At 55.4% G+C, this 18022-nt stretch overlaps 1 protein-coding gene across 2 annotated transcripts in view; it reads left to right on the forward strand.

The window, feature by feature from the left end:
- The first annotated feature begins 1995 nt into the window (after positions 1 to 1995).
- Positions 1996 to 18022, forward strand: part of NRG2 (neuregulin 2) — a 165372-nt gene continuing 149345 nt past the window's right edge. For both annotated transcript variants that reach the window (XM_071570275.1, XM_071570276.1), the window contains exon 1: positions 1996 to 2464. In XM_071570275.1, the coding sequence (XP_071426376.1) occupies positions 2041 to 2464 (424 nt within the window). In that variant the 5' untranslated portion in view covers positions 1996 to 2040. The remainder of the gene's footprint in view (positions 2465 to 18022) is intronic.

The following is an 18022-nucleotide window of genomic DNA, read 5'->3' on the forward strand; positions in this document are numbered from 1 at the left end:
AAATGCCCCAGAGACAGAATAAAATCCCACTTTCCAAAGTTGCCCCAGCCACCTTACAGGCATCTTGCACTGAATTTCTCTCAGTGGTGGAACCACTGTGTCCCACTGGGATTTCAACCTGCAAAAGAAGATAAGGATTAGCAGCTCAACTGCCTGGGCACAAAACTGTCCTTTCTGGTGAGGGGCAAGGTAAAGCAGGCAAGCTCCAGATCAAGTTATGCTATTGGGTATCTCCTTTCTTAGGCAGAACCTCTTCTGCTGTCTGAGCAAAATGTTTGGAAGAAGGGAATTTCCACAGAGATTTGTGTAAAAACCAGAGAGAAGTCAGGTGGTTTTTCTGCTCCTCTAAACAGCTTCCTGAATCCAAAATACTTCTTCCCTCTGTCATGGGAAACACTTTTGGTCCCTTCTGCCTCTACCTGCATTTCTCTGCAGTTTTGCACGGCACCAATTAGCGGAAAAGAGAAACCTTTCAGAAACATTTTAAAACACAAAGCCACAGAAAGCCACAGTTAGCAAGAGAAAATGTGGGCAAGAAGTAAATGATCCCCGAACCCTGCTGTGACCCCACTGTGGGGCTCCCGCCACACCACGGCCCCGCAATGGCAGCGCTGCTCAGAGCGCTGTCGGCACTCCCGGAGAGGAGGAAGGGCAGCGGTCCTCGTTGGCAGCGCGGAGCCATGGCCGCCCACGGCTGCAGAGCCCTGGGGGTGTGTGCTGGGGCTGTGCCCTCGTGTGCCAGCGGTGGGACAACGCTGGCTCCTGCACTGAGCCATGGAAACACGAGGAGAGGCAGCGCCCCGTGCCTGCGCTGGTCTGGGCACAGCAGCTGGGCTCCCTTCCCATATTTCTTGATGATTCTGGCTGTGCTATGTTAAGTGGAGAGCAAATCCTGATCCTGACATCTGTGGTCCTCTGCTCTCACTGACGGACTCAAAGACCCAGCTCATGTTATCTCTTGGGGTGTGCTGAGGGGTTCCCCTGGGGGCTGTAAAGGCCCTGGGGCCAGGGCTGTGTCTCCACTGCAGTCTGTGCCCAAAGCCATCACCTCGGAGCAGCCTGAGCCCAGCCCTTCTGCCTCCAGGTCACCTCCGTGGGATGGGACTATGGCCGCTCCCCTCCAATGCAGAATCTAGTGCAACAACAACCACGAAATCCTCTGCTGCCAATTGAGCATCTCGGATCCCTTCCGCACTGTCTGGGCAGCGAGGCTTCGGGGGTGCAGATGCTTCACGATCAGCTTTGAAAATAAACACAAACAAGCACCTTTTGGAGCTTAAAGCGACTCCTCCTGGAAGCCACTGCAGGGAAAAGCACTTGTTTATTAACAAGAGGCAGCAGGAGCAGGGCATGAAAGGCGGCTTTGTCTCCCCGACCAGTGCTGTGCACCGTTTGTCTCTATGCTAATGCCTTTCCTTCAGGTGTGCAGGGAATCTCAAGCACAGATCTCCCAGCTCCATAAAACCATCGGGCAAAGAGGAATCCCCGGCTCCTGGTCCCTGCGGATCCCGGAACCCCCGTGTCACCTGCAGCCGCCCCCAAATAAGCGCATCTTTAGTGGCCTCTGCAGGGGAAGGGAGGGGGTTCTGCGAACGCCTGGGGGCCCGGTGAGGGGCTGGCTTCATGGCTAGAGGGAGGCAACGCGGTCTGTCTCCATCTCCGGGGACCCCCAGGGATGCGGGGATCCCCCGCCGCAGCGGGCATCCCCGGGGACGGGGAGTCCCCGGGCAGGGAATCACCTTTCCGGGGGGTGCGGGGTCAGCATCGCAGGGGCAGGGGCTGCTGGGGAAGCATCGCGCCTCCTCCGCCGCGCCGCGCTAGTGCCGCTGCCTTTGCCGGTGCCGTGCCGTGTCGTGCCGGTGGCTTGCCCTGCCGTGCAGCTCCGTGCCGGTGCCGTGCCGTGCCGTGCCGCCCCGTGCCGCCCCGCGTCGCGCCGCTCCGCTCCGCCCCGCCGCGCCCGCCGCGCCGCAGCCCCGCAGCCCGGCCCCGCAGCCCGGCCGCCGCCGCAGGGCCGGCGGGCAGCGAGCGGCAGCCGGCGGCATGAGGCGCGACCCGGCGCCCGGCTTCTCCATGCTGCTCTTCGGCGTCTCCCTCGCCTGCTACTCGCCCAGCCTCAAGTCGGTGCAGGACCAGGCGTACACAGCGGCGGTGGTGCTGGAGGGCAAGGTGCAGTCCGTGGGCCCCCCCGCCGGCGGCAATGACAGCCGCGGCGCCGGGCCCGCCGGGGGGGTCCTGGTCAAGGTGCTCGACCTGTGGCCCCTCAACAGCGGGGGGCTGCAGCGGGAGCAGCTCATCAGCGTGGGCTCCAAGGCGCCCTGCTTCAAAGTGAAGCGCAACCACCGCTACATCTTCTTCCTCGAGCCCACCGAGGAGCCGCTCGTCTACCGCACCGCCTTCGCTCCGGTCGACACCAGCGGCAAGAACCTCAAGCGGGACGTGGCGCGGATCCTCTGCGCTGACTGCGGTACGGGCCGCGCCGCGGCGGCGGGGGGCGGCGGGGGGCGATGGCGGAGCGGTGGCGGGGGGCGATGGCGGAGCGGCAGCGGGGAGCGCTGGCCCGCGTCCCGGGCAACCGCGAGGCGACAGGTCCGTACCCGCCCGGAGCTGGAGAGGGGAGGTGGGCCGGCGATCGGGCCCCCACCTCACTCCCGGTGGGCCCCGGGAGCCGCGGCTGCACTGGGGGGAGATGCGATACGATGCGATGCCATGCGATGCGTTGCGATACAATCCGACGCGATGCGCTCCGCCGGGCCCGGCCGCCGCAGCCCCGCTGCCCCCATCACCCTGTCCCGGGGGCTCCCCGCTCGCTCGGCTCAAGGTCCCGCAGCCCCTGCCCGGCGCCGCGCCAGCAGCGCAGCCCCGAGCCCGGTGCGGGGAGCGCCCGCAGCCCGCGGCCGCACGGCGCTCGGCGGTGCCGCGCGGGAGACCCCGGTCTCGGGGTCCCCTCGGGGGCCTCGGCCGTGGGAGCACCTGCCGAGAGAGCCGACGGCCTGCGGGGCTCCAGTGACTCCGGCCGCGACCCCCGCCCCGCGCGTGTTCCCTCCTGCGGACGGGGCCGGGCCCGGGATGCGGGGCTGGGGCAGGGGCAGCGTGCCAGGTGTGCCCTAAGAGCCGGGAAGTTTTGCCTCTTCCCAAATAACGGCCTCGCGGGGGGAAGTTGGGTTTTCTTTTGTTCGTTCCACGCATTTCGGTGTCTCCGGTGGCGGCTCTCGCGCGGTGGCTCGTGCTGTTCCTCCAGCACCTCTGGAAACGCGGTTATGAAATGACTTCAACGGGAAGCGCCCGCCGGAGCGTCCCTGCTTTTGTGCCTGGATTTTCCTTGCTGTCCCCTGGCAGGTGAACACCTGCGATGGGCTGGGCGGCGGGGACCGGGCGAGGACAATGCCTGCATTTTCTCAGGATTCGGATCTGAGCTGACAAAAATGCATGTCTGGCCCTTCATCCAGCCTGAGTGCTGGATACTGTGTCACAAAATCCGGGGAAGGCCAGTGTTAACCCGGAGAGCTCCGAGTTCCGTGCCATGCCCTCAGAAATGGACCGAATCCCTCATATTTGGTGTGTTCCGAGGACATGCAAGGTGTATCTCCAGGGAATCCAACCTCCCCACTCAGTGGCAGCAGGACACATCCTCATCAGGTTAATTGGCCTTTTGCCTCATTAAAAGCGTGGTACTTTGTCAAGTTATACTTAGCTCTGTAATGACCATATGTGTGCTGCTTTGTGGCGGTTGTTGTTGTGTCATTAACTGGATGTTTCTGGGACAAATACTCTGCCATTCAGGACTGCTGACCCTGGATTGTCAAAGCCAGACCTGTCTCTTTTTTTAGTTATCCAAAAGATAAATTTAGAAGCTTGCGTTTCCTGGGAGAAAGGTGGAACCTTTCATATCATAATACGTTGTTGAGGAAAATGGGCTAGGACTGCATGCAAGAAAACTAATTTGGGAGGCACTAATTTCATGTGCAACTGTATGTGGGCCATCGTGGAAAGAGACGATTTAGTGAAAGAGATGTGGCAGAGCTAAGAGGAAGGTAAATGAGGGAATTTCTGAGGACTGTGGTCTTGTCGTCAGGGGAAAACACATCAAAAGGTATGTGTTGTTTTTGTTTTTGTTTTTGTTTTTTTTTTTTTTAAATCAAAAAGGATTCCAAACTTGCACATCTTTGAGCAGCAGGGTTTGACTTTAAGGGGAATGGAGGCTGCTTCATGGCATCCTGGCTCAGGCCCAAAGCCTTAATGTGTGGGCTGATTTTAACAACAAGTTAAGGGTTGTCATTCTGCCGTGACACCTTCTTGGAGCTGATGCTTTTGTTTCTGTGTGGCTCTGATGGGCTGACTCGGCTCCCTGGCTGAGGGATGCTGCAGGTTGGTGGGAGCGTTGTCTTAGCAGAGCTTGATGGCAGATTCCAAAGGAAAAATAAAAGCTGGTGGTTGGAAACTGTCATAGCTGTGGTTTGGTTCTGTGAGCAAGATGAAAGGGAAGCCTCATCTTGCTGAATTGGTGGTTCCCTGAGCACTTCATGCTCTGGGTTTAGCTGGGAGGTTGCTTCTGAAGGTGACATTCCTGGCAGGATCTTCTGATTCATAGCACCTGGAAAGGTGTGTGAACTGGGAAACAAGGCCATGGCCTGCGTTCCTGCTCTGTGGTTTGTGCTGGGAGGGCAGATCTGGAGGTGTGCAGTGATATTTCCCATTCTTGCTGCAGATGGGGCTGTGACAGCTCCAGAGCTGGCAGGGGGTGAATGTCCAGGCACAACATGAGCTCTGAGGGACAGCTGGGCTGCAGCTGTGTGAAAGATGTTACAGAGCTGGGGGACAGATGCTGGGGTCACTTCTGAGCAGGAGGGGAGAACCCTGTGGCTCTGATCACTCCAGTCCTCCCCCTCCCAAAGATGGAGGCCTCACAGGACCATCTTCTCCCTGCTCTGGCTCTGTGCCTGGGTCTGTTTTCCAGTGATTCATCCCCTTCTCACTGGCTAAGATGCTGTGTGTCTCCTGCTCTTGCTGCTTGCCGTGGTCCGGGATGCAATGTAGGATTAGACCTGTCGTCGGAGAATCCGTGTCTCTCTCCAAGGAACAGTCTCTGCTGTTTGCACAGCTCACTTGGAGGACAGAAGTGGGATCTGAGGCTCTGCAAGGAACCCAGACCCTCGCTGGGCAGAGCCAGGAGGGCTGAAGGTGAGAGAAGGGTGGCATGGGGTGTGGGAAGCAGAACAAGAACGTGCAGCTGGTGTGTGCCAGCTCTCTGGCCTGGGCTGTTCTGTGTGTGCCCCCTGAGCAGAGATCCAGGGAGAGGGATTCTTGTTTTGGCTGTCCCACTGCTGGGCAGGCTCTGGAGGCTGGAACTTTCCTACCTGCAAACCCCAGAAGTCTGCAGCCTCTGCAGCTCTGCCCAGCTGGGTTTGCATCCCCCTGGCACACAGGGAGCAGCTGGTCCCTGGGCCCAGCATCCTGCGGGTCTCACCACCCACTTTCCCATCTTAAAGCCTCTTCTGCACTGGGAGTATTATTGGGTTTTTTGTACTATTATGTAACAATTCCTGTTATTGCTTCTCCTCCTGTCTCTTTTCTTTGTATCTTTTAGCTTCCTAATTTTGGATGGTCTCATATCTTCTTTGTGCCTACATGCTCGGATCAAGGAGGATGAAATAGGTGCAAGACACAGCACTGGCTCTCACTGGTGCAGGAGCTGGTGGCATTATGCCCCCTGGGACCACTCCTGATCCAGAAAGGTGATTGAGGTGCTGACCCTCCTGGTCTTTAAGGGTAGCTTGTGTCAGTATCTGCTTCCTAATCTGGATGAGTCCACGCTTTCTATGCAAAAGATACATGTACAGGTATTTTGTACATGAGAGAGTGGGGATTTAACCTCTCTGGGCTCTGATTTCTGCTTTCACAGAGGAACAAATGTCTTCCTACCTCCATATGCAGGGAGTTGCAAAGTAGCTTTAATTAGAGCTTGTACATCTTCTGAAGCACCTCACCGAAACGCTGCCGAGCTCCAGGACGAGGTCTGCGACTCGCCTGTGGGATTAACTAGCTTAGCCTGGGCAGGTAATCTGGTGGTGGCAGATCCCCGGGAGGATTTGCAGGCAGAGGACCTGTTGTTGCAGCAGGTACTTCTTGTGAGATGAGGTATTTATTTCTTTTCCAATTCAAAGGTGCCTTGGTCCCAGTGGAAATCAGGGAAGTGCTGGGGCTGTGGCATTGGCCTCATTGGCCACATGATGCTGGGAGCTGTTTATCTGCTGATCCTGGAGCCAGGTTGGTTAGAGCTGGCCTGCAAAGGGAGGAGGGAGGACGGATTTTGAAGTGCCCGCTGGAAAATACAGCCCTCTGGATTACAGTGTAGGTGTTGCTGCCTGAAATAGCACTGGCAACTTTGGGCCAGCAGCTCATGCAAAAATATCCCTCTCTACTATCCTTCAGATCATAGGGCTCACTCCAAGCCAGACAGGCACAGTGAAGGGGTGTGGGTGGGCTCCAGCTGCTGGTGACGGTGCTCTCCCTTCATCCCAGGACAGCTGTGGAGCAGGGACCAGCAAAGCTGGATTTTCTCACTCACCACCTTGCTAATTAGAGCTGTCTGAAACTATTTCTCACCACCTTCAGAAAATCACACTTCCCTGGGTTCGCAGAAGAGTGAAAACTTGTTTCCTTCTTGCCTTGGGTTTCTGCAGATGGAGAGTGGTCACTGAGCTGCAGAAAGCTTTGACCCCTTGCAAGGACAGCACATTTCTGGGAGCTCTCTCAAATCCTCTCATGTGGGATTTGGTCTGGAGTGGGTCTGGGATGGCTGGGTCCTTGTGGCCAGGTCAGGTCTTCATCTCCCAGATGAGTCAGCCTGGAAGGGGCAACTGGAACTCTGCTCAGCTGGTGCAGCAGGTCCAAGTGACTTTAGTGGTACCTGACACAACAAAGGTTGTCCCCTCAAATGCTCATGCTGTGTGTAGAGCAAAGCCTGGCTAGTTTCTCAGTCCTCCTTTCAGAAAAGTTTGACTAAATAAAGCATCTCCCCAAGGATCTCTATGAGTAAGAGGAGACTTAAACGGCTCCTGAGTAATCCCAGCAGTGCTGAATTCTCTGTCTAGGGCCACTCCATGTCCAGGCCTCGCCCCAGCTGCTGCTTGGTGGCTCTTTGTGCTCTGCCAGCTGACAGACCTTAGATATGGGTCCTGAGGCAGAACGCCCTTTCTAAATCACAGGTGACACCTTGACTTGGGTTTGGATCTGGATCAGAAACTGGTGCATGCCTGGAAGCACAGAGGCAATAAACTCCATCACCAGGCAAAAAGGGAGCCATGCTCTGCTGCATCTAAGCTTCTTGCTTCATTTGGGCTGTGTAAGGCAAAACACGCCATGGTCACCAGGGCCTTGAGCCTTCAAGCACTTGGCACACCCCAAAATCTGCTGCAAAGTGGTGCAAGGGATCTGTTTTGGTATTGTGCTGCTGGGCTGAGGGTGCCTCTCCCAGCAGACTAGAGGGATAGCCAATTCCTGGGCACATGTGACGTGGCTCCTACAAGGAGCAGCTGCTGCTTTGCCAGGTTTAGGGCACTGGATGGTGGTGTTGAAGTTGCCTCATCTCCAGTCCCCTCCTGAGTCACTGCATGACACCACTGAGCATGAGAGAGCTGTGCTGCCCTGGCATGGGACTTGGGCTCCCCAGGTGAGCTGTGCTGGCCCATGGTGGGTGACCGTGTGGGCACAGAGGGAAGGAAGGGTGGAGCTGAGCAGCACACTTGGCCAGGAGGAGCTCCAGGAGAGTGATCTGTGGTGGGCAGCAGATTTGCCAGGCTGCAAGCCCGTGGGCGACTGTGGTCGTCTGAGGAATTCTCACTGCAGAGGAGCCCGAGCGACGAAGTGCTGGGAGGTGCTGAAGTGCCTCCACTGAGCCGGGAGGCGCCGGGGCTGTCTGGCAGCTCCTGTCAGTGCTCCCGTGCCCGCTCCGTGCTGTGTTCACAGCACGGCCAGTGCTCGTGGTGCTGAGCTGGTGGGAGCTGGGCTGGGTGTAGCAGCGATGTCAGTACAACCCGCCTCTCTCTGCTCTCCCTGCTGCTCAGAGGAGGCTTCCAGGATGTGAGCACACCCCCTCCCCAGCTGCTGGTCCTCTCTGTCATGCCCAAACGGTGCTGTTTGAAGGAGGAGGCTCTGCCCCGCTCCCTGGTGAGGTGTTCTCCGTGCTGTGAGTTGCTCTGTCCGGTGCAGATGGCGGAGGACGCTTGTCCTCGGCGGGGGCTCGGCGGACGCGTGTGGAGAGGGGAGGCTCTGGAAGAAGCTCATCTCCTTGGCAACTTTGGCAGCCAGGCATCTGCTCGCCTACTGAATTGGGTGTGGAGCAGCCGAACTCCTGAAGGGTGCCAGCACCTCTCAGCACTTACCTTCTCTGGACTGGGGGGTGGTGGAAAGGTCTGCCAACTGCCTAAAATTTTGGGGGCAGAGTACTGAGTCTGCAAGGGTAGGCTAAAGATCAAAAGGAAGATGAATCACTGTGCTGCTCTTTCTCTGCTGAATGACCATGCTCCCAGAGCTTGGCTGCTGCAACTCAGGGCTGGGCTGTGCTGCAAAGCCTGGGCTGAAGGGCCAGAAAACCTGCTGTCATTGAACCCCCGTGGTCCAGCTCCATCCTGGATAAGATGCTGACTTGTTTGGAGGATGGAAAATAGGAGATTTCCCCAAAAGATGGGGTGCTAGAGGGTACCAAATGATTTGCAGTTTGAATGAAAATTTGTATAACTCCAGACAGAGAAAGCTCAAATGTGGCCAGGTAGGGGGAGGATCACCTCTGTGCAGAAGGATCTAGGGAGAAGTTTATATGTGAGTCACAGGAAAAAGCACTGAAGCTGTTCAGGGAGGGGAGAGTTCATATTAGGGGGAAAAAAGTAAATGAGAGAAGTGTGGTGAGTTGGAAGAGGATGGGAGGTGCTGCCTTGGAGACCCAGAGTTTGTAGCTGTGCTTGGCATTGCTGGTTGATTGACTGTGTCAGGGAATCTTCTCTTGTCTTCCTGCTTCTCCTGTCTTGGGGTCTTCCCCCAAGCAGTCACTCCCTTAAGGTACTTCTGAAGTCCAAACCATAGCCAAGGGTGGCCTCCTAAAAGGGCTTCCTGGTATGAATCAAGGGTTGGAACTGGATGGAACTCATGGGAGAAGCATGGCCTGAGCATGGCCCCAGCTGGTGTGGCATTTGAGGGTGGAGCAGGGTGGGCTGATGGGATAATGTGTACAGGAAAGAGATCAGAAGATTAAAATGGTCCTGAACAGGCTGTGAGAAGTGAAAACCAGCAGTATCTGCCATCCCCTCATACCTGGTGGCCTGATCTAGAGCTGAGTGAGAGCTGCTAGCAGAGTTTTGGCAATAGGTTGGACAGACACCCACCAGGAATTACTCTGGTATGTGTGACCACCTTGCAGGCAGGTGGGAGAGTCTGCTCAGAGCGTCTGAGACCAGGGACTATAGGGGTCCATTGTGTCGTCCGGTATTGTAGTTTGGCCACCAGGTACTTCTGCTCACAGCATCTCTCCTTGGCTTAGGCAGTCCTTTGAGTTCTCTTGGATAGAGTTTGTGGTCATAGTGGTTCTCTCTGGTGCCCACACCTGCCCCTTACCCATTGCCTGCAGCAGTGCCATCCTTTCCTGTATTCCTGCCACTTACTCTTTGCTGGATAGTGGAAGGCAACTGAGTTCATCCTTGCAGGCTGGAGCATGTGGTTTTGCAGGAACACCTCATCATTGGTGGCCTCCTAGAGCAGAGCTGGCTGAAGTTGTCTCTGGGCACAGCACCTCTCTGGGGTGGGATACATATACCTGAGGAGTAGGAATGTACCACTGTTGTGACAGAGCACCCAGCTTCTGCCCTGCTGACCACCCCCGTCTCCTTGTCCTGGTGTGAGGGGACTGTCCTTTGCCCTCTTAATAAAGGTGAAGACTCCGAGAAAGCCTTCTCAAAGGGTTCAGGTGCTGGAAAGTCTGTGGGATCTGTGGGTGGGAGCTGGGCCCCAGGGCTTATGGAGAGCAGATCTTGGGTGTGATGGTTTTTTAGGGCAGGTCTAGATGGGCAGAGCTCTGCCTGATGGCTTTTGGAAAAGCTGAGGAGGATGGGAATGCTTTGCAGAGCCTGTGGAAGGACATGCTGTACTACTTAATGGGAGAGCTAGTCAGGTCCTGCCAATTTGGGGTCGGAAGGCAGGTATTTGAATTCATTATAATCAATCACTGCTTGTCCACTTTCTGTAATGGCTCAGTAATGATGAAACTCTGCTCAGGATGCTCTCGGTGGTCTCAGGGCAGGCAGATGGCTTGGCAGGAGGGTGGGGACTGGAATTAGGTCTGCTTTCTGAGCTGCCTCAAAGTTGGCAGCAATGCACCAGCCCTGGCTGCTGCCCTGGCCGGAGTCTGGCCCCGCCGGACCCTGGCTCCCTGCTGCCACAGCAGCCCCTTCTGCTGCTCAGGGTGGGCTGCCCTGGGACAAGCCAAGGGGGGTCAGCATCATGCATGGCCTCTGCCAGTGTGATATGGACTTTCCCATCATGCAGAGATGTGTGGGAATGTGGAGGATGATTATCAAAACCTTCATTAGCCTTGGGAGCATGACAGGGAGCATGAGGGGGCTGTCAGGATGCCTTGCATGGGGATTGGATCTTCCATATGGGTCCATGGGATGGTAGTAACAGCAGTGATGGGAGTGGGTGTCTCTGCCTCTTGTCTTGTTCTGCTGTTCTGGGTGTTCCTTCCTTCCTCCTCCATCCCTCTGGTCTTCCTCAACTGCCTTCTGTGTGTCTTGGTGCAGAGGAGAGGAGTGGGGATGTGAGTGGCTGAGTCTCCCCATGGCTCTCTCAGTGAGGCTGACAGGGGCTGCTGGGAGTCCAGCTGAAGTCACCAACATCCTTGGGATGATCCACTGCCATGTAAGGTCTCAGCCACCTTCTCCCTGTACCCCTGTCTTCCCCTTCTGGCTGCCAGGTTGGCTCAGCCTCAGCTTTGAGTTCCACAGGGAACTGCCTTCTGAGGCTGGTGGGATCTAGGGAGCATTGGGGCCTCTTCTCATGTGGCCATGGGGCACTTGCTGCCTGTCTAGGCTGGAACAAAGCAGAGATTCCTATCCTGGGGATACCTGGCATGGTGGTTTGCCACCTGCCAGCTTTGAGGAGACCTGGAGACCCTTTCTTACAGGACTGGAGTGCCTCAGTCCCACAGATATATCCCCAAATCCGCAGAGCTGAGGCAGCAAGAAGGAGCCGAAGCAGTTTCCCTGCCAGGTCCTTCCTGAGGCTCTTGACTTGGCTTGGCACTCTCCATGCAGGAAGAGGCAGTGGCCATTCCAACACCTATACCCCAGCCCTGTTGATGGGGCAGACAGTAAATGGGTGTTCCACCACTGCCCTGACCTTGGATACTTTCAGAAAGAAGCCTTAGTGTCAGGAAAGAGCATTGCTGCTGGGGTGGAGGTGTGGGATACACTGGGATTGCTCCTCTCTGGCAATTCTTCCTAGAGTGGTGATTTAAGCTGGCATTGGGAACACAAGAGGCTGGATGGCTCTTGGTCTGTAGGATGGCTGTTGCTCCTTCTTGGATGTTCAGGCACAACAACAGTCAGCTTTGGGAAATGCTGCAGGACCCGCAGACCAGACAATGCCCAAATGGGGTCACAGGCAAGGAGGGGAAAATGTAGAATGGACAAGGTATTCTGGTGGAATTGGGAGGCTCAGATGCAGCTGAGGTGCTGGGAAAGGCCCTGAGAGTTTTGGGCACTGAGTAGGACATAGCAATAGATTAGGATGGTTTGGATGGAAATTAGAAATTATGCTATCCCTGTAAGAACTGAAGTGGTGGGAGCAGCAGGCACAGGGTCACCCAGAGAAGATCCTTCCTCACACACCGACTCAGGGTGCTGCTGAGGCACAGGGAGGAAGGACCAGGGATGCTCCCTGAGGCCATGCCTGTGTGTACAGCACGGTTGGAGCACAGTTGCTCATTCTGCAGGTCCCCAAATGTCTCGGTGCCAGAAGGGTTGGGCTGCTGCAGTGGGAGAGGCTGAGGCAGTACTGGGATTTGTACTGCCAGGAGGGGGACAGTGACACATCTCTCCATTTAGCGATCAGTAATTCCTCTTTGGAGCCTGATCTCCAGTGCCCAGATCAAGCTCCAGAAAAGCTTTTGGGCATTCTGTGAGGGTGCTCCTCTCAGTCCCATGTTGGTGCAGGTGTTCTGGGCACAGTCACTGCAGACAGGGGTCTTTATGTGGCTTTGTGCTCTGGAGGGAACTGGTGCAGCCACAGGGGCAGTGCCTGGACATTTGGTTCAGGTCCCATCTGTGCTACTGATCACAGGAAAGCTTCTTAGCATCTCCACTCTGTGATTCCTTGCCTGGCAAGCAGGAAGGATGCTGCTTTGCATGCTCTGCTTGGGAAACTGGTGGTGTGCTGGGTTCCCATCAGGGTATCAGCACCAGAAATCTCCAGAAATGGAAATGAAACCCTGCCATAACTTCAGTGCCTGTCACTGATGGACCTCCAAACAGTCCATGCCCCTGGGTGTCCCCCTGTCAGCTGGTCCTCCCTGGGGGTGTCTATAAAGGAGGCAGACTCTGCAGGATTCTGTGCAGCTGGGGTGCATCTGAGTGGGTGTTTGGGGTTGGAGGGGAACTGGCTTGCTGCTGGAAAGGGTGTGGAAGGGACCTGCCTGGTATCAGCCAGCAGATTATTGTCTTTCCTTGGTGGCCATCTAGCTCCAAATGTTTCCCAGCCAAGCTCAGCCCCCAGCAAAGGTGTTAGAGCCACAAGGACTGGAACTTGTGATCCCCAAACCTGCCTCTGATCTGCAGCAGCACTCTCCATCTGTGTGGGGGAGCTGTGACGTGTGAGGAGATGATTTCTGTCAGTCCATTGCTGGTGACATGCAGGCTTCTGACATCCAGGCTGTTTTCCTGGTTCTCAGCACTAGCTGGGAGTACTGGCGGCAAGCACGGATCCCTGAGGGCACTTGATGCTGCATGATGGTGTGGAGAGAGGATTTCCCAAGCTGTTAGAGGGCTGAGCAGCTCTGTGGTGCTCGCTGTGATGAAGGATGCTTGGGTGAGACAGGAGGAGTGGCTGCTCTGCTGATGCTTGCAAACTTCTATAGCTGCTGCATGGAGCTGAGAGATCAGGGTTGTGTTTTGTGGCTTGAAAGGATCCTTACACCTGCAATCAGGACCTGTTCCCCAGCCCTCGGGAATGCCACGTGACAGAAAGTGTCACTGGGAGGTGATCCAAATCCATTCAGGCAGGGGTTTCTGGGCATGTTTACTTCTGCAGGCTCTTCCCAATGAGAGGACAGACAACTGCACTGTCTGCCTGTGCTGAGCCAGCGAATCCAGGAGCCCTCCTGCCTTGGGCCACAGACGGCTCCAGACCTCTCTTTCCTTCCCAAGCACTGCAGGCTGGATCACCTTCTGCTCCATGTCATCAGGGCAGAGGCAGGGAGTCCAGAGCTGTCACACCGGGGCAGTGCAGGTGCAAGGGAGCACAGGGAATCCTGCCTGCAGTGTGATGCACCTGTAGAGAAAACAGCTGAATTTGCCAAGAATGAACATGCTGTCACTGTAACCAGATAGGTAACTGGGAATAAAATCATGGCTCTTGCAGGAAGGAAGCTCTGGATGTTTCTTAGAGCAAGGAGCAAAAATACCTTCCTGTGGTGCACTTCGATGTTGCCTGATGGACAATGAGACCAGCAAACCTCATGTTTAGATATTAAAGCATCCAGGAGAGCTGCTGGTACCTCCCAAATCATGAAGAGGGTTCTGGCTTCAGAAGGGCAGATGGACACATTGGAAGGTGCATGAGGAAGCTGTGACCTTTTGAAATCTTGCTGGGATAATTGCTGTGGTTTTCCCACACATCAGCCTGGGTTTGGCTGATGCCAACAGCTCTGGGTGGCTGCAGGACCACAACTGCCTGTTGTCCATGTTAGTTGTTGCCTGACTGCATGGGATGTGAGGTTGCTGGTGCAGGCAGGAGCTCCTGGGACTGGAAGTGGCTCCCCAGGTCATGGTGTCAGACAGCTCTGCAGCTGGATGGAGAGGGCTTGTGCTGCCCTCTGCTCTGGATGCCGGGAATACGATGCTATGTGTGGTCTGGTGAGGGTCAGCACCTCTGAGGGAGGTCACTTAGTCCCTACCCCAGCACAGATGCCTGCAGGGCTTGTGTCTGGGGAGAGGGATGCTGAGGCCTTGTGGATAGGGCTGATTTGGGATGTTTCTTTCTGTTGCACAAGATTTACTGAAAGCATCCTGTGAATCTCTTGGAAGGGGGTGCAACCAGCGGTTCCTTTCCCATAATTTCTTTTGTAATTGAGTGCCCTTTCCCATCACTGTGCCTTCAGGGAATTTCCCACCCCTCAGGCTGTGTTCCGGAGCCAGGAGAGAAGCACTAGCCCTTTCCTTCTCTGGGTAGGCAATAAAATCCTTTGGTATTTCACCTTCTGGTCTTGTGGGGTGTCAGGTTAGACCCAACCTGGAGCAGAGAACAGCTGAGCTCTGCCAAGGCTCCAAGTCCAACCCAAAGAGGCTGCAGAGCTCAAGTTGTCTCATTCCTGTAATTTTTAGGTGGCTCAGTGCTGGGGCCTTTCCAGACATCCCAGCAGCATGGTTAGAGCTGGTAGTGGAGCTGCTGCTGTGTCTCCTTTGGGCTGAGGGTGTGAGGAGCAGGGTCAGTGATGTCCCACCAGGCAGTGGCCCTGCCAGCTCTGCTCCCTGCTGCCACCAGAGGTGAAATCTTGTGCCATGGCAGAGATCCCCAGGCACGGCACACCTGCAGGCAGGTTGGTGGAGGGAAGAGTGGTCATGGTGGCGGGCAGTGCCTGCGTGGGAGGACACTGTGCATCTCCTGTTAAAAACTGTTGTACCAGGCACATGATGTTCCCAGGAGGGTTATTAGATCAGTGTGGAGCCTGTGGAAAACACATCTGTGTCCTTGGGGCAGAAGTCTGTCCAGCAGAGGGGCCTGGAGGCTTGGAGGTGCTTGTTGTAGCAGACACACACCTTCCAGCAAGTGAGGCTGGCAACAGGATTTTGTGTGGAGCAGTTTTGTGGTGGGCTAAACTCACCTACTCTTGGAGGGTGGGGGAATGGCAGACAGGGGATCATCTCCTGGCTGCTGCACCTGAGGGGAACCCCTCTCCTGGAAGTCTTGCTTTCATGGCCAATGTTCTTCAAAATAATACGGTGTTTTTCTCCTTCTCTTTGTAATGGATGACACGGGAAACCCTTTTGCAAGGAAGTAAATTCTGCCTGTCACAGAGGCTTTCACTTGGCAGTGTTGAATTTCCTTCCATGCTGCTGTTGTCTTTCTCTTTTCCCTCTTCCCTCCCTCCCACACACACTCTTCTCCATCGTACATCCCCAGCTTTCAGAATGATAATTGCAGCTGAGTGAAGAAAACCCTAACATGTTTTGAAGGATGGCTTTGGTGCCTTTTTCTGCAGTGTTCTCTGACTCTGCACCCTGTTGGAAAATGTGAAGGTGCTTTCATGACCTTTTTGTTTCATTTAGACCTATTTTTTGAGGAAATTTCCTGCAAGTTCCTGGAAAGTGGTTTCTTTCTTTTTCTGAAAGTGGCTGAGGGAGCTGGGGGGGGCTCAGCCTGGAGAAAAGGAGGATCAGAGGGGACTTTCTCACTCTCTACAACTCCCTGACAGGAGGGTGTAGCCAGTTGGTGTTGGTCTCTTCTCCCAGGGAACAAATTGCCTCAAGCTGTTCCAGGGAAGGTTTAAATTGGATATTAGGGAAAATTCCTTCACTCAGAGGGTGGTCAGGCATTGAAACAGACTGTCCAAGGCAGTAGTGGAGTCACCATCCCTGGAAGTGTTTAAAAATGTGTAAACATGTAATTTAGGGGCATGGTTTAGTGGTGAACAGGGTGGTGCTGGGTTAAGGGTTGAACTTGATGATCTTAGAGCTCTTTTCCAGCCTTAATGATTCTGTGATTCTACTTGTAGTGGAACTGTGAGCACAATGATGCTGTTGCCAGTGCACTGTGTCCAGTGCAAGCAGGAGGGTCCTGCCTGGGGTTTCTGGTCCAGCCTGAAGCTGCTGCTCAGACCAAGGAGGTTTGTGCAGATGGGCTGTGCCTGCCCCAGCCCTACTGACCTCTGCTCCCAGCCTGTAAGTGGCTTTCCAACCTTCTCCTTTGGCCCAAGTCCTGGGCCTTGGGTTATCTGTGCCCATAACCAAATCAGCCCCTTTCCAGCCCAGCATACTGGGTGTGCTTTGAAGAGCTGCCAGAGCAGCAAACCCACCCTGACCTGGCAAAAGGTGCGGGATGGTTTGGAGCGGAGTTGGACAGGGAGCAGTGGGAGGAAAGAAGCCATGCCAAGCAGGTGGCTGTGGTGTCTCAGAACATGAGGGCTACCCTCCACCTGCCACTGACTCCTCTTTGCCTTGGCTCATGCTGTGTGGACATCCTGCGTCTGCTGGCAGTGGCAGTGCTGTGGCTGCTGCTGTGGCTGCTGTGGCTTCTCATCCCTCCTGGTGGAGATTGGTCAAAGTCCTTGGAGAAGCATTCAGAGTCACATCAGTGTCACTCTCCTGGTGGCTGAGAGGGCTCAGTGTGTCAGGGGGAGATGTGCTCCAAGGGAAAAATACCCTCGGTACAACCTGGGAAATGGAAGCCACCATCAGCCAGAGATGGGTACATGTTGGGTGACCTTTTTCTCCCTTGAGCAGTGTTTCTCAGAGGGAAGTGGCAGACCCTCAGTGCTGAGATACTGGACTGAGACACTCAGCAGCGTGTTCTGTGTGTCAGATGCTGCCTGCAGTGCATGGGTGTTTATGGCAGGGAAACGAGGCAGCTTTGCCACTACCTGTTCCCAAACCATTCCTAGTTCCACCTGGCTGCTTAACCAGCCTGCAGAGTCGAGGGAACTGCGCTTGCAGGAATATTTCCCTCCCCTCCCCCAGCAATCAGATGCTTGCAGAGCAGAGCTTGCAGCAAACCTACCATCACTTGCACTCCATCAGACGTGGGTGGCTATAAAAAGCCTCCCTGGGGTTGCGATTGGGTGGGTTGGCTGTGCCACGTGGTCTCTCGTAAGGCCTGTGTTGCTGAGCAAGTGGCATTCTACTTATTTTTGGCATTAATAGTCTTTAGTTAATACATAAATTCAGCTTAAATTCTGGATGGAAAATAAATCCCAAGTGGAGGCTCTGCTAATAAGACGACAGACGCTTCAGGGAGCTTGGGGCGCCTGTCAGCAGAGCGGTCGTGGCTGCTGAGATCTGAGAGCAGCAACACACATGGGCACGAGGTCCTGAAAAGTTACCACGAGTTGTCCAACTGAATTACAGAAGGATTAGGCAGGTGGCCAAGGTGAGCTCTAACTTTAACTGCTGGAGCTGAACTCCTTACAGCAAATGCCCTGGTGAGATCCTCACTCCCACCTGGCATGTGGAGAAAAGGGAGTCAAAGCTTCAGTTTAGGTCTGACCACTGCAGAATACCCTTGTCTATGGCAGTCTGCTGAGAGGCAAGGCTGGCCTGAGGTCCTCTCCTCTGCTTTGTTCTTGCTGATCCACTGTCAGTCCCCTGAGGATGCTTCCCCACATCCTGGTTCATCTTGGAGAACATTCACATCAGACCTGGGTGTGTTGAGGACTGCATCCAAGTGGCTGTATCCTTCCAGTGGCATACATCCCTGTGAGAGCCTGGCTGTGAAAACATGGCCAAAGCATGGGGACCGTGAGACCTCAGAGCTCTGACCTCGGGCTTGGCTCCATGGATTGGAGCTGGCACCTGAAGGAGGGTCTGGCTGGGTGAGCAGATCCCAGCAGGGTCTCTGAGGGTTCAGTGGCAGTGTGGTCCCCAGCACTGTGCCAGGGGGCTCTGTGAGTGTGGCAGAATGGAGATTCTCCATGTCCATGATGGCTCTGAGGGTTGTGGTTGAAGCTGACTTGTCTCCCTGCCCCAGCAAGCCCCAGTACCCAGTGGTGCTCACCCTGGTGCTGCCCACCATACCTACTCAGAGATCTGCCCATGGCTGTGGAGTC

Source organism: Pithys albifrons, chromosome 15, assembly GCF_047495875.1.
Source record: "Pithys albifrons albifrons isolate INPA30051 chromosome 15, PitAlb_v1, whole genome shotgun sequence".
NCBI classification, from domain to species: domain Eukaryota; kingdom Metazoa; phylum Chordata; class Aves; order Passeriformes; family Thamnophilidae; genus Pithys; species Pithys albifrons.